The sequence below is a fragment of the Sceloporus occidentalis genome, unplaced genomic scaffold, assembly GCF_023333645.1.
Source record: "Sceloporus occidentalis isolate IW3139 unplaced genomic scaffold, rSceOcc1.0.p SCAF_13, whole genome shotgun sequence".
Classification (NCBI taxonomy): Eukaryota; Metazoa; Chordata; class Lepidosauria; order Squamata; family Phrynosomatidae; genus Sceloporus; species Sceloporus occidentalis.
In genome coordinates this window covers 6136611-6150590 of record NW_028316993.1, presented here as the reverse complement: position 1 = coordinate 6150590, position 13980 = coordinate 6136611, and the positions used below count along the sequence as shown (strand labels likewise).

The 13980-nt window shown below is 45.5% G+C and overlaps 1 protein-coding gene across 1 annotated transcript in view; it reads right to left on the bottom strand.

Annotated features, from left to right (window-relative positions):
• LOC149304717 (cell adhesion molecule CEACAM1-like) overlaps positions 1-13980 on the bottom strand; it is a 39766-nt gene that overhangs the window by 3009 nt on the left and 22777 nt on the right. The window contains exons 5-9 of the mRNA XM_089479232.1: positions 10292-10567; positions 9171-9434; positions 5240-5372; positions 3649-3701; positions 1820-1851 (exon numbers count right to left, since the gene is read on the bottom strand). Coding sequence (XP_089335358.1) covers positions 1820-1851; positions 3649-3701; positions 5240-5372; positions 9171-9434; positions 10292-10567 — 758 coding nt within the window. The remainder of the gene's footprint in view (positions 1-1819; positions 1852-3648; positions 3702-5239; positions 5373-9170; positions 9435-10291; positions 10568-13980) is intronic.

Here is a 13980-nt window from a genome sequence, read left to right as displayed (position 1 = left end):
CTGATTTATACATTTGATAAAACCATTTTATTTATGCTGACTGCACTTCACTGACTTTCAGCCTTTTTAAAGGGCCTCACCCCTAAAACTCTGTTGGGTCCTCAAAATTTCCAGATTAAAGGCCCAGGAGCAAGGATTAGTCCCCCTCCCCTATTTTGTTGTTGTTGCTGTTACAATTGTAAAGTACATCTGTGTAACATCATTTTACTTTGCTTACCAATTAAATAAATCTCACAGTGCAAGCAAAAATTGGTACTGAGATTGCATTTTAGTTCTCTTTGAACTTTCTGTTAGCATACCTGAAATGTCTCTTTCTTGCATTACTGTATTATTAACTCTTGTGCTTACTGTATTCTTTATGGGTTTTTACTTTGCAAGTGGCAAATCCAGTTGCGTTTGTGGAAGGGCGAGAAAAGGTGCTCAGGCTCAAAGGTGGGGGGGAGATATCTCTTAGCAACCCTGAAGTCTCCCGGGGAAATCAGTTTGCAGAAGGCAGATTAAATTCCCTCTGGATCGGTAACAAATGAGCGCTTCCCTTCAAATCTATGCTAGGTGTATAGAAAAATTCTCCTTGTAACATGATGGCCAACAGAATAGACAACCAATTTACCCAACTTACCCCAGAGATCAAAAGCTGTCCCCCCACCAGTGCCAGTCTGGGGCTATACTGGACTCACCTTGCTGGGATTAGAATCCAGGATACCTGGGACATTATAATCCAGGGACTCTGAGGATGCCAAGTGACTTTGTGCGTTTGTGCAAGGAACACACTGGACACCATGTGCAATGGTTCTTTCCAGTTGGAAAGTTCATAGTAATCCAAAAAACCCTGGTTATCCATCCTTCCTCTTAATAGGTTTTTTTTGTGACTGGCAATAAGATGGAAAAATTATGGCTAAAGCATTGGAAGACCCATAGGATTGGGAAATGGAAGGTGTCACTAGGTTCCTTAACCTCCACATGAAAACCCATGGAAGGAAACAGGGGGGGTTGCAGGTTAAAAGCATCATCTAGAAAGACTTCATGCCCAAATATCAGATAAATCTATGGCAGTGGTGCCCAAGCTTTGGTCCTCCAATTGCACATTTGTAGTGGTATGATTCTACTTTAACTGTCATGACTCCATCCTGTGGAATCCTGGGATCTGTAGTTTGGTGAGGCTCTGCAGCAAATCCCAGGACTCCACAGGACTTTGCCATGGCTGTTAAAGTGGATTCATTGTGCTATAACTGGATTGTGCAGAAAAGCTCCACCTGTTTTTGGATTTCATCTGCCAGAAGGACCATCAGCCAGCTTGGCCAAGGGACAGGGGTTCTGCTTCAGCTGAAGACCAAAATATCTGGAGGACAAAATGCTGAGCTCTAACAACCAGCAATGCTTTTCAAGGCAACCAAATAAAGCAGTTGTATACACACACATGCGTGCGCGCATATTCCCAGACACACACACACATATGCATGTATGCATATAAAACTGCAACAGGGCTCTACTTCCTTCTCAGGAGTGGACATAGTCTCCTAAAGTCCACAAGGCTACCACATTCTCAAGTACTTTCAACCACATTTTCAATCTTATTTAGACTTTCCCATCTCCAGAAAGGGAAGTGATCTCTGTTTGGGTTCTTTTTGGGGGGAGAAGGGGTGCACAGGCATTGAAAAGCATGCTGTCTTCCTCCATAACAAACCCCAAATAGCCAAGAGCACAACTCTTTTGCAAGGAACCCCCTTCATGTGGCAACACTGAATGCACCATTGCAGAGATGGGAGCAGAACTCCTGAGTCCAAAATGTGAAAGGTTTCCATAAAAGTTCCATCCTTACCGTTCGGGGCTTGGTATCAGTAGCGCCCTGGTCTGAAATGACAGAGACAGGACACAGAGAGAGAATCAGGGGACGGGAACGTTCAACAGGCAGAACCTGCACCCGAGCCCAACCGAGCCAAGCATGAGCCACCTCTGAGGAAGACCCGGGGACTCCCCACCGCTCCCGGGTCCAAGGGGGACGGATGCCCACTGGGTTAGCGGAAGCAGGCAGTGTGAGCAGCACAAGCGGGATTAGTGAAGCCAGGGCAGGGCAAAGGAAACCTGCCAGGAGTCTCCCCTGAGCATCTGGGTTCTCCAGATCCCTTTAAGCGCTGCATAGAGAACAACCACAACAAAGAGCCAGAAAGTAAAACCATCTTCTTTGATGCAACTCTTAAAAGACTCAGGAAACCGCTTGGAGTTTGGGATCTAGGTCAGAGTAAACGTGGGAACAGTCTACCAATTTGGCAACTGGACTGGAAAGCATGGGGGGGAATTAAACCTCTTCTTTCTCATGCCCAGCTGTTTCCCCACTTCTCCCCACTCCATCTCCCTTCACCCACCGGCTTTTCCCTTTCCTACCTGCGTTGGGTACCTAGTGCTCCAAGTGTGGGTTGCAGCGAGAGAGGGGCTGGCAACTGGCTTCCACCCTCCATATTGCAATTCTCTGGCTTCAAACCCAAGTTCAGGGATGATGGAGGAAGCAGGCACAGGGCTAGCACAGAACTGGCATTGACCCCATAGCCTTGGGGTGGCACTTCCCAAAAGGAGAGGGACCCATTTATGCAACCCTACCATCACCCCCAAAGAAAACCCTTTATGTGAATTCCACCATCAAGATGTTCTAGAGTTGCTGCAGCAGAATCCCAGAAGCTGACCCATGCAGGCTTTTGGAAAAATGACAGAGGAGGGAGACAAAAACAGCACTTGGCAGGAATAGTACCGTCCTTCTCATGTTCCCTCCCAGAAATGGAGAGGCCTTGGCAGCAGAAAGGGGGCTAGGGAAGAAGAGACCCTGAACCAGGAACAGACAAGCGGTCAAGTCCTCCCTTTGCTTGCCCTTTTCCTTCCACCAAAAAAGATCCCGTAGGAGCTTCCCATCATGCATCTGGGTTGAGGATGCAAAATGTCCAAATCTTATCTGTAATCCTGGCAAGAGCAGACCCACTGAATCAATGCCGCCATGGAGCGAAGTACAACAACATCCCAAATCCACAAAACAGTGATACCTTTATTGGAACAACCAAAATGTCCAAAATACTTGCTGCAAGCTTCAGAAGCTCTGCTGGCTTCTTCATCAGGCAAAGGTGTTAAAAAGGTAAATCTCTGGTATAATTTTTAATATCTTGGCCCGATGAAGAAGCCAGTGTAGCTTTGAAAGGTTGCAACATTTTATTTTGTACATTTTGGTTGGCTCCATAGAGGCATGGATTCTTGGATGTTATTGTACTTCCCCTCATTCCTTTGGCACGAAAAGTGCATGGGAAACACCACCTAACTTTGCTGCAGCTTCAACAAGGGGATGTCAGAGCTTGGAAAAGTTACTTCCATTGGGTAACAACACCCATGTTCCTCTGGCACGTAAGTGCACAGAAACCACCACCCAATGTCTCTGCAGCTTCACCACAGTGTGAGGCTTGGAAAAAGTTACTCTTGCTGGGCTACAGATCCCAGAATAGCTGGTGGTGTTGCATCTGGGCGTTATAGCACAACAAAAGTAATTTTTGCAAACTTAGAGTGACCTATGGGGCAGCTTGTGATGGTGGTGGTAGTAATAGTGAGAGCAGCATAGAGCACACGGCATGCACAAAGGCTGCGCCCGGCCTGGCCCATTGGGCTGATACTCACTGTGGCCGGGCACCGAGGATATGTTTCCATTGGATGCGTGCCGCTCCGTTCTCCTAGGTAAACAGCAGACACTGGGTGATCCCAAAGACAAGAAGGGCTCTTTCCCCACAACCGAGTCAGTTTGTTACCCCGTGCGCTGTCCGCGAACCATCTGCAAGAATGTGTACCTCGTCCCTCTTCATTGCCTCTGATTTAAAAAGTCCCAACCACTCTGCACCATCCTTCACCTGTCTGTGGACACTGCTGGGTTATGTTACTTGCAGAGAAAAGCTTATGGATGGGGTGCATCTGCTTTTCAGCCCCTGGGGGTGCATGGGAGGCTTTTAATAGTTCTTAACAAAGTCTGCATACACTGACCCCCCAGAAAGCAATGGTGTCACTATCTCAGCCACCCCCCAATGTGGACAGTTTTGGATTTTGGAATCCTGGGTAAGGGAGGCTCCACCTGGCAATTAAAGGGGTGTCAAGCTGGATTAATTCTGTAGTGCAGATGCAGCCCTAGTTTCCTCGGGAAACATCCAAGTTTCCCAAAACTCTGGCTAAGATTTTACATCAAAGCATGCAGAATGTAATTCTCCATGCATCCAGCTCCGGACCTCTCCTCCCGCCAGCAGTGGTCAAACATGGCTTTATTATTTATTATATCAACAAGGGGTGGACTCAAGTGATCTTCCACATTTTGCAGCCCTGTTTGGGCATCAAAAGTTGGAACCGGTTCAGAGTCAGGTGTGGGAATGGGCATTAGGTTTGGTGGGGATGGTGATCTCACTATCAGCAGCCATGATGGCAGAGATCGCTTGGATTTTCCAACTGTTTTATTTTCCAATGGCTGGCAAAGGCTAGGATGCCCTGGAGAAAGCATTGTTCCAAGGCATTGTGTGCAAAAGGTTGCAGAAGAGAGAGAGAGAGAGAGAGAGAGAGAGAGAGAGAGAGAGAGAGAGAAAGGGGGGGGGGAATCTTTCTCTCTTTCATTTTGGTAATTATTGTTCTAACTTGATTCTCCCCTACAATATGTATCTGAAATTAAAGATTACAAAAGGCGAACGTTAAGACCCAAACATCATTGCCTCAACATCCTGAGCCTTGGATAGCTAGGTTAAAAAAAGAAAGAAAAGAAAAGATAATTTAATTTGTTGCAATGTCTCCCCTTCAAAGTAGAAGTCGGTAAGGTGAGGCCTTGCAAATGCTGTTGGATTGCAGCTGCCATCATCCTTGGTCAGTATAATGGAAAGCAAGGAGTTCTGGGAGCTGGTGTCCAACAATGTCCAGACCCTTTGACTGAATCAAAGCATCTCAAGGGGACCATTCCTTCTTAAACCTTGCGACTCTAGTTTACCTTTTGGGCGCTGGTGTGGGAGAGAGGCATAAGGTGTCAGGATTCGTGCTCAGTGCTTCCAAGACCCCTGTGGGGCAGGACTCTTAGCAAGGATAGAAAGAGCCAGGAAAGAAAAAAACCCATCGGTGAAGCAGCCTTAAACCCTAAGGTGCCCAAAGATGCCCAACCATACACCAGGTAGCCAGAGAGCAGAAGGTCTTGGAGAAGCCAGGGGGGTCTGGGCAAAAGGGGGAGACCAGAAGCAGGGGGACTTACCCCAAAGACGTCTTGGTGCACAGGTAATACACCAGGCCAGCGATGAGGATGACTGCGGCCAGGCAGCCAATGACAATCCCTGCAATGGCTCCAGGAGAGAGGTCAGGATCAACGCAGCCACCGGGACATGCTTCTGGAAACAGGGAAGGAGAAGGCAAGGGGTGAGTTTTGGAAAGCATGCGGCCCCCAGTTTTCGTTGCCCATTTCATCACGTGAACGTAGGACCAGTCTTCAGAGGAGCTCTCCTCGTTTGTAAAAGCAATCAGCTTGTTCCTTCTCAGAAAAAAAGCATGGTGCTGGAATGATAAAAAGTTGTGGATGCATCCTAAATTTCTCCTGTAAAAGTACTCCTCAAATCTCTCTTTCCACAACTGATGGGAGAGATGATGGGAATTTTAGGGTGCCCTTTGTCATTATTGGATTCCATAGAATGCAATCATGATGGTTAAAGTGGGATCAAACAGCTATAATAGCATAGTCTGGATAACCCCTGTGTCTCACAGGGTAATATTGCTGGGGAACAGATTGCACTCTGGTGCCAAATAATAATAATAATAAAATTCATTTATAACCCGCCCCTCTACAAGATGCAATCAGGGTGGCTTACAAAGATTTAAAACAAACAAACAAACATGTATTCCACAGCAGATTACACAGGAGACCAGACACTGCTTATCATACTGATTGCTCGGTTTCCGTGTTATCTTTATAAGGTCAGAGCTGTTGCGTTGCCAGTCTCATCAAGAGCATGAATGCAGTGCCAGAAACCTTGAACTGCACTGCAGCTCTTTCCCAGGTTTCCAGAGGGGATTTCTCAGGTGCAAGGTAAAATCTGCACCATGGGAAAAGGAGATGCAGCAGAGCAGGTCCCACAATGCAAAGGAAATATGAGATGGGGCTTTCCATCTTGCCCACAGAGAGGCTGCTGATATGTAGGTTTCGGGGGATAAGAACCAGTGTGAGGTTGTGGTTTGAGCACTGGGTTCTGGAAACTCACTAGGTGACCTTGGGCAAGTCACACTCTCTCTGCATCAGAGGGAGGCAATGGCAAACCTTCTCTGAAGAAATCCTGCCAAGAAAACCCCATGATAGGTTCACCTGAGGGTCATCATAAGCCAGAAATGACTTGAAGGCACACAAGAAAAACAACCATCTCAACCACAAAGAGAGGATTCCATTTCTGCTCTGTGCAAATGACAGTGTTTTTGCAATAAGGGATTGGAGGGAGTTCTGGATTAAGAAATGCCTTGGGGGTGTGGGAGAGGCAGCATGAAACAACAATGCACCAGTTTGCCAATCTGCAATCCGGACACTCCACTTGTACCTTTCAAACTCTGCTTTCCCACAGCAGCGTGGACACACTGCTTCGTTTATTAAAAGCTGAGCATGCTTTAGTTCTCTTCATACTAAACGTTTCCTACAAGAAGTAGGTAAGACTGAAGAGGAACATGACACTCTTTTTTATGACTGCCTGAGTCCATGCCCTGGAGATGCCCAAATGTAAGCACAGGAACAGTGTGTGCAGAGGCGCCATAAGCGGCCGCTGTGACATTTTATTTGTTTGGAATCCTTGACGTTCCACTTTACCACACCAAGAAGTTTGGAAAGCTTACAGAATGATCTCAAAATTAATGGAAATATTGCACAGTATTAAATGTTCTATGGGGCTTGTATAGAAGCGAGTCAGGGATTGCGTGGCCTGAGATCTGTATGCGCTCAAGGGCAGGATGAGGGAAGCCCTATTGTGAGCATGCGATTTCAGTTCACAAAGACTTCTGTTACTCCATTTTGTGTGCCATACGGCCGCTGGGACTTTGGCTTAAGGCACACAGTTGCCGAACAGCAGTTTCAATTCCAGTGCTGCGCTGGAAGACACAACAAGCTCATATACATAGACAAAATGCTATGACGGGTGGCTGTTTACAGAGATATGTTGTGTAAAAGAAGCCTTAACATAAATATCTGTAGACTAGGCCTATTTCCTTAGAGGCATCTGAAGAAGCACACCAAGTCTACTAAAAGTTATGCTGCAACTTCTTTCATAAAGTTAGTCTTCAAGACGAACTACACAATCCCTTTGCATCCTGATTCTGCAGACTAACCCGGCTATGGAGTTTATCACACCGGAAAAGAAACGGGATATTAGTGCTATACTCCAGCAATATCCCGTGAGTATCACGCAATAATGTGACATTTTTCACACGTCGTCGTCATTGCGCGATTATCCCTTGAATTAACTGGCAAATCTAGCCACTTTTTTACTTTCAGGATTTTCTACTTTATTCACGTGATAATTGTGCAATAATGACATCATGTGACACTGTGGGATTAGCATTGCTTTACTGCGCGATAATTATGGGATATTGGTGGAAGCATAGTGCTAATATCCCATTTCTTTTTCCAGTGTGACAAACTGCTTAGTCTCTGAATTCTACAGATAGACATGCACACACACATATACATACATACAGGTACACACACACACTTCAATACTGTTGACCTTTCCAAAAACAAGTCTTGCACCTCCACTGATAGGTAGTAAATTTGCCCAAATATATTTGCCACAGATTTTTCCAGCCTTCAAGACCAAGTCCAGAAAACTAGACCAGCATTTGCCTTTCGGTTTTTTAGAAATGAAACTCTGGTCCTTTTACTGTCATCCGACAGACTGGGATTAAACAGCGGAAACTTTCCATCTTGGGAAGACACAGCAATAGCTGGGAAGGAACAGCATAGAAACAAGGCCACAAAACCTCCAAGCCTTTCAAAAATAAAATAATGTAAGGGTACAGCCAGCCCTCTGTACCACGGATTCTGCACCCACAGCTTGAAAATATTCAATAATAATAATAATAATAATAATAATAAAAAATTCCATGTCATCTTTATAAAGTCAGAACTGTTGGATTGCAGGTCTTGCTGAACGCAGTGCCAGAAACCTTTCACTGGACTGCAGCTATTATTGTTGTTGTTGTTGTTGTTGTTACTATTATGCTTTATTTAGAAAGTGATCTAAATTTACACAGCGTTGTACATAGAATCAATTAAGAATAAATAAAACAACCTGCCTATGGCGTACATTCTACAAAAATAATTGAACACAATACATACAAACACATCTTAACATTCAAACAATAAAATAGAGCAGACAACAAATTAACATTTCCCAGGTTTCCAGAGGGGACTTCTCTCAGGTGCAAAAAGCAAACCTGGCTTTTGCCATTTTTTAAAATAAGGGATATCTTTAGGGTTTCTATGCCCCTCATCAACCCCAAACGCCTCTATCTATCAAGAAGCCTGCGTGTCCAACCTGACACCAGGCAATAGTTAAAGTTTGATTTCTTTTTTCAAAAAAGGGATTTATGGTTCTGATTATGCCTTATCCAATGTTGTCACATTGCCTTTTACGGCACCATAAACTGCTCAGAGTGGCCCTTTCATCCCAAAGGGTAGGACATAAATGTTAATGCAAGCAAATAAATGCACAGGAACACAATCAGCCCTCCCTCAAAGGGTAACTCTTAAGTAAGACAACAGGTTGGATCTGGTTACTTGCACTACTACATCATGAGGAAGGCCATGGCAAACCTCCACTGAGCAAATCTTGCCAAGAAAACCCCCTGATAGGTTTGCTTTAGGGTCTCCATAGTTGGAAATAGCTTAAAGGCATGCAACAACAGCAGCAACAACAACATGTCATTTGCCACCGAATTCAACAGGACTTGTAGCTTGTCCTGATGACTTTAATGGAACCCAAGTGCAAGTAGCTTCTCCTGGGTCCTATCCTTCTCTCCCACCTTCAGACACCAGCCACATCTCTGAATATAATCCCTGCCTCCAGATATTAAAAAGGGGGCTACCTTTTTGCAAAGCCAAAGCTAAGATGGCCTCTCAAACATGGGACAGGTTGCAGCCAGTCCTGGACACTCACCACTTGTCACTTTCACGGTGACAGAGACTGCGGCAGTGAGGTTGGTTCTGTTGTTGTGAGCCTGGCAGGTGTAATTCCCTCCATTTTCCCAGGTCAGGGAGCCAATGCGGAAGGTCTCTTCCATCACTTTTGTATCACTACTATTGAAAAACCACCGAAACTGTGCCGCTGGGTTGGAGTCCGCAGAACACAGCAGAACCAAATGGGTTCCTAGTGGCCAGGAGATGTCTCCTGACTGGTTGATCTTAACATGGTCTGGCCCATCTAGAAAGGAAAGGAAGGAGAATCAGGGCACAGGGATGGAAACAGAGAAGGGGTGCGTCACCCTCGTTGCCTGGCTCCTGCACATTGGTTCCTTGGGGTCAGGAGCAAAGCTTCTTCTGTGACAGGGCTCCCTGGCTCCTTCTGGCTCTCTTTGTTGTGGTTGCGGTCCATATGGGAATTCAGAACTATCAGTGAAGGGAGTGCCCTCTGGGCTGCATCTGCATTGCACAAATAAAGCAGTTTGACACTGCTTTAATTGTCCTGGCTGAATGCTACAGAATCCTGCAATTTGTAGTTCTGTGAGCATGGCGTTGTGGTTTGAGCTTTGGCCTATGACTCTGGAGACCAAGGTTCAATTCCCAGTTTGGCAATGAAACCTACTGGGTGAATTTTGGCAAGTCACACACTCTCAGCCTCTGGGGAAGGCAGTGGCAAACCTCTTCTGACAAATCTTGTCAAGAAAGCCCCAGGATAGGGTCACCATAAGTCAGAAACGACTTGAAAGCATACAGCACACACGAGATATTTAGCCTTCTTTGTCAGAGAGCTCCGGTGCCACAAAGCATTCAGCCACGGCAGTTAGTGTTGCCAAACTGCATTATTTCCGCGGTGCAGGAGCAGCCCTGGAGTATCTGTGAGATGCTTTCCTCCTCATTTCTGAGCTGAGAAGTTACCTTCACACATCATGGTATGAAAGCATTGGGGAAATGCGGTGTGGGGATGGGGAAAGGGGAGGGCTGGCAAACCCCAAAAAGGTCTGAGCTCCATGGTCTCCTTTTGGAAGTGGGATCTAACTCCCATGACCCACTAATCCCTCCAAAGCAAAGGCAAACCCAAACTGGGATGGGGTTACTCACATGCCATAGTTATGACACTGGGGTCGCTTCTTTCCTTGCTGATTGCATTACTGGCCTCACACGAATAGTTCCCATCATCCGCTTTGGTGAAGTCAGTTATAGTAAGGTTTCTGTTATTCCCAGAAGGTACTGCATTAGCAGCTTGAAGAGGGTTCCCATCCTTGAACCAGGAGACACTGACAGAAGGGCTGCTGGAGGTATGGCACTGCAAGAGGACATCCTCGTTCGCAAGGGGCATGTATGACGGAGGCCACAGGGTGGGTTTGGAGAGCTTTTCTGCACACAAAACAGAAAGAGAGTCATCCATTTTGTGTCCATATGGGCCCCGAGTCCAGACAGGGTCCCATCTGGGTTGGCCATCAAGAAAGACCACCTTTGGGTCGCTCTTCAGGGATAGAAGGGAGGCCTTCTGGACACTTGCTGGACTATGTTTCCAGAGCAACATCCAGCTATTGTAAAAGTATATCTATATCTATCTATCTGTATATTGAAGCGTTCAAGGAATTTGAACATCAACAAGGTCAGGGGTTTGATTTCTTTTCTTTTTTTTCTGAGCCATGCCCTTCTCTGTTTGAAGCAGCACACAAAAACAGAGGAAATGTGTGTGCATGCATCTTTTGTGCTGGGACACAGTTTGGTGCCGTTTCTTCTTGGCAAGGGCAAAGAGAAAGAAAGGAACTCAAGAAGAAGCATTAACAAAAAAACAAACAAACCCTAAAGCTTCTTCTTGAAGCCATTATTTAAAAAAAATCATAATAATTTTGCAGGCCTGTGATCTGACAATCTTTAAGAAGAAAAGTCAAGGGGAAAGTGATTTGGAACGAACACTCAAACTGCATCAACTGCTGTACCTTGGAGATGGTTAGGAGAATACAAGTTGGCGTTCTTCTCTCTTTGTGGGTCTTTAAAATAGTATATTGTTTAATACGATGAATTTTCTGTTTTAAAGACTCATTAGTGCTCGTGTCTATCTTTTGTCCCTGTGAAGAACAATGACAGCCAAAGGAAGGGAGGAGGACATAAATGCCCTGAATATGACACAGGGAAGGGACTTTGGGTGGCATGACAAGGCAGCTGCACGTTGTTCGCTATTTAATTTGCTAGTATTGCATTTTTACTGCTGGGGCTGAGGATAACTACAGGAGGATTTTTTCTGCCTCCGTCTGTTAACGGAAACAACTTGGGTGCCGCTGGGTAAACGCCCCTTAACTTGGTTGGTGAAGAGATATACATTTGGTACACTGCAAAATGTTTATTTTTAAGGACTTAAGGGGGAATGCTCTTGGCGTCCCATCTCTTCATCCTCATTGCCACCATCCTGACTGGCACCACCTCTTAGAAAAATGGGACAAGGGCCAGGGGATGGGATCCTGCTGACGACAAACACATGCGCAAGTGTGGCTTACATATCTTTTTGGAAGGGGCTAAAAAGGGAACTCTTCTCCAGCATTTTGTGCCCTGTCCAAAACCATGAAGATGCAGTGGGTCTGAGCTCTGCAGGGATGGCAATGGCATCTCCAAGTTGGAGCAAGACATTTGGAAGAGCAAAGCACAATCCCAAGAGACTTCTAGAGGCATGTTCCTTGCAATATTTGCATTTGAATCCTCTCACTCTTTCTGTTTGCCTGTGTACTCTTGTTTCGCTTTTTGTGTGTATATGAATACACTCAAAATAACTTCAAAAGAAGCAATGGTCAGCTGGTTGGTATATTGTTGAGATTTCTTCAGTGCCTTTTTAGTGCAAAAGCAGCTGTGCTTGCATTGGTGAAGCCAGAATACAGTGGAAGAGATGATATTGTACAGACATTATGCATGAGAGAGAAACAGAGCCTAAGTAAAACAATGCAATGCTTTACACACACCATTCTCAGTAAAACATGATGGTATCAGCTGAAATATTCCCCAGTGTGACTGAGGAACCGCCACTGCGGGGTTTTGTTGACACAAATGCAAGAAAGCAGGGAGGAAGGGAGCAGAACTAGCGATAGCCGTGGATGTTGTAAAAGGACCAGCGATGGACATCTCTGCAAGGAATCCAACAGCACCCTTAGGATCTCATCCATAAGGGACTGGGCATTGGAGATGGTGGGTGAAGCACAGGTGAAAGGACGGAGCAGAAAGCAAGGCAAGCACAGGAGTGATTTGCAGATTCCAGGAAGAGGAATGACAGAGCAAACAGACCGGGGGAACCAAGCTGCTTTTGCTTTTCAAATAAATACATGTTTTTGCTGGCACCTCCCTTTCAATTTAGCCATACAATTAGCCTCTGCTGCCAGGAAGCAACTTGACAATGGTACAAAGTCCTGGACTCCATCCCGTAAATATCATGAACGGAAACTTACAACAGCAATCCGGGCAGAAACCACCCAATGACTGTTAGAAACAAAAACGAAGCTGCGATTTGGATTTTCCTTAGAACTAAAAGGCCCCCAAACCCCACTGACCAAGGGACCAGCCACAAGAGCTATTTTGTGAGATCCGTTCACATAAACAAGCAATGCCACCAGAGACTGAGATGTGCGGAAGGCATGCGTCAGGGCAGTCCAGTTTTATGGCTGAGGCTCAGATTATCTGAAAGACCAAGGCCAGCATCTTGAGTCCCAGTCTTGGGGAAAAGGTATATTTAAAACGACTGATTGACTGATAATAACATCCATGTATGTGTGGTCTATTTTTTGGATGGGGTGCAGGTAGCTACCTTATATGCTTGACTGTAAGTCGGCCTCATGTATAAACCGAGGGCAGATTTTGGAGCCAAAATTATGGATTTTGATATGACCCGTGGATAGATTGAGAGTAAGACTTAGGGTCACGTAACAAAAGATCTATAGGATGAAGCAAACAATGCCAAAGAAGTAACAAAATTGCAGGAGGCATAACTGTGTTCACAATGAAGGATGGATGGATGGATGAAAGAGTAGAGGGAGGTCAGTGCTTTCAGGAGATCCCATTCTTGCGTTTCACCAGGAGATGGTTCCTATTTTTATGAGAGTTAAGGTACAGTTTTATGAGAGTGCTTGCCTTGCAAGGATAAGTCGGTTCATTTTTTGACTAAAATCCCTAGACTTATATATAAGTATATACAGTAGCCCCTATTCTTTTGTGCTTCATCCAAAACCTCCTGTTTCCAGCCCTAGGAAGAGGTAGCAACAGGGAAGGAATTCAGTTGATGGAGATGTGGCTGGTCTGGACTCCAAGGGGAAGGAAAAGGAGGGTTCCCCCCATTTCTTTCCTCTTCTATGCCAAGACCAGCTGCTTTTCCATGGTCTGAATCGCATGTCCCCTTCCCCTCTTCTTGGAAAGCATCTGTGGCCTCTCCTGGGGACTGACAGGTGGAGGACATGGATGTGCATGGAAGGGAGCATTTACTTTTCACCTCACCTCTTGGCCTTAATTTCCCTAAAGGAGTCTGCCCAAGGTTTGAGATCCTTGGAGAAAACTTTGTCTTCTGCAAGAGGCAGGAGTGCCCTTCTCTGCTCTCCTTTTGCCAGCAGGCAAATTTAAACAAAAACCTTTTAACACACATGCAGGTTGTACTTTCATTTGTATTGTGAAGTTTCAAATGCCTTTCAATTATTTCAAAACTTGGCTGTCAACTTGTTTAAAGTGGGATATAAAGGAATTCCAAGGAAAAGGTGTATTCCATGAGCCAGATGTGCCCAGATGGAGAGCTCTAGGTGCTACGGATG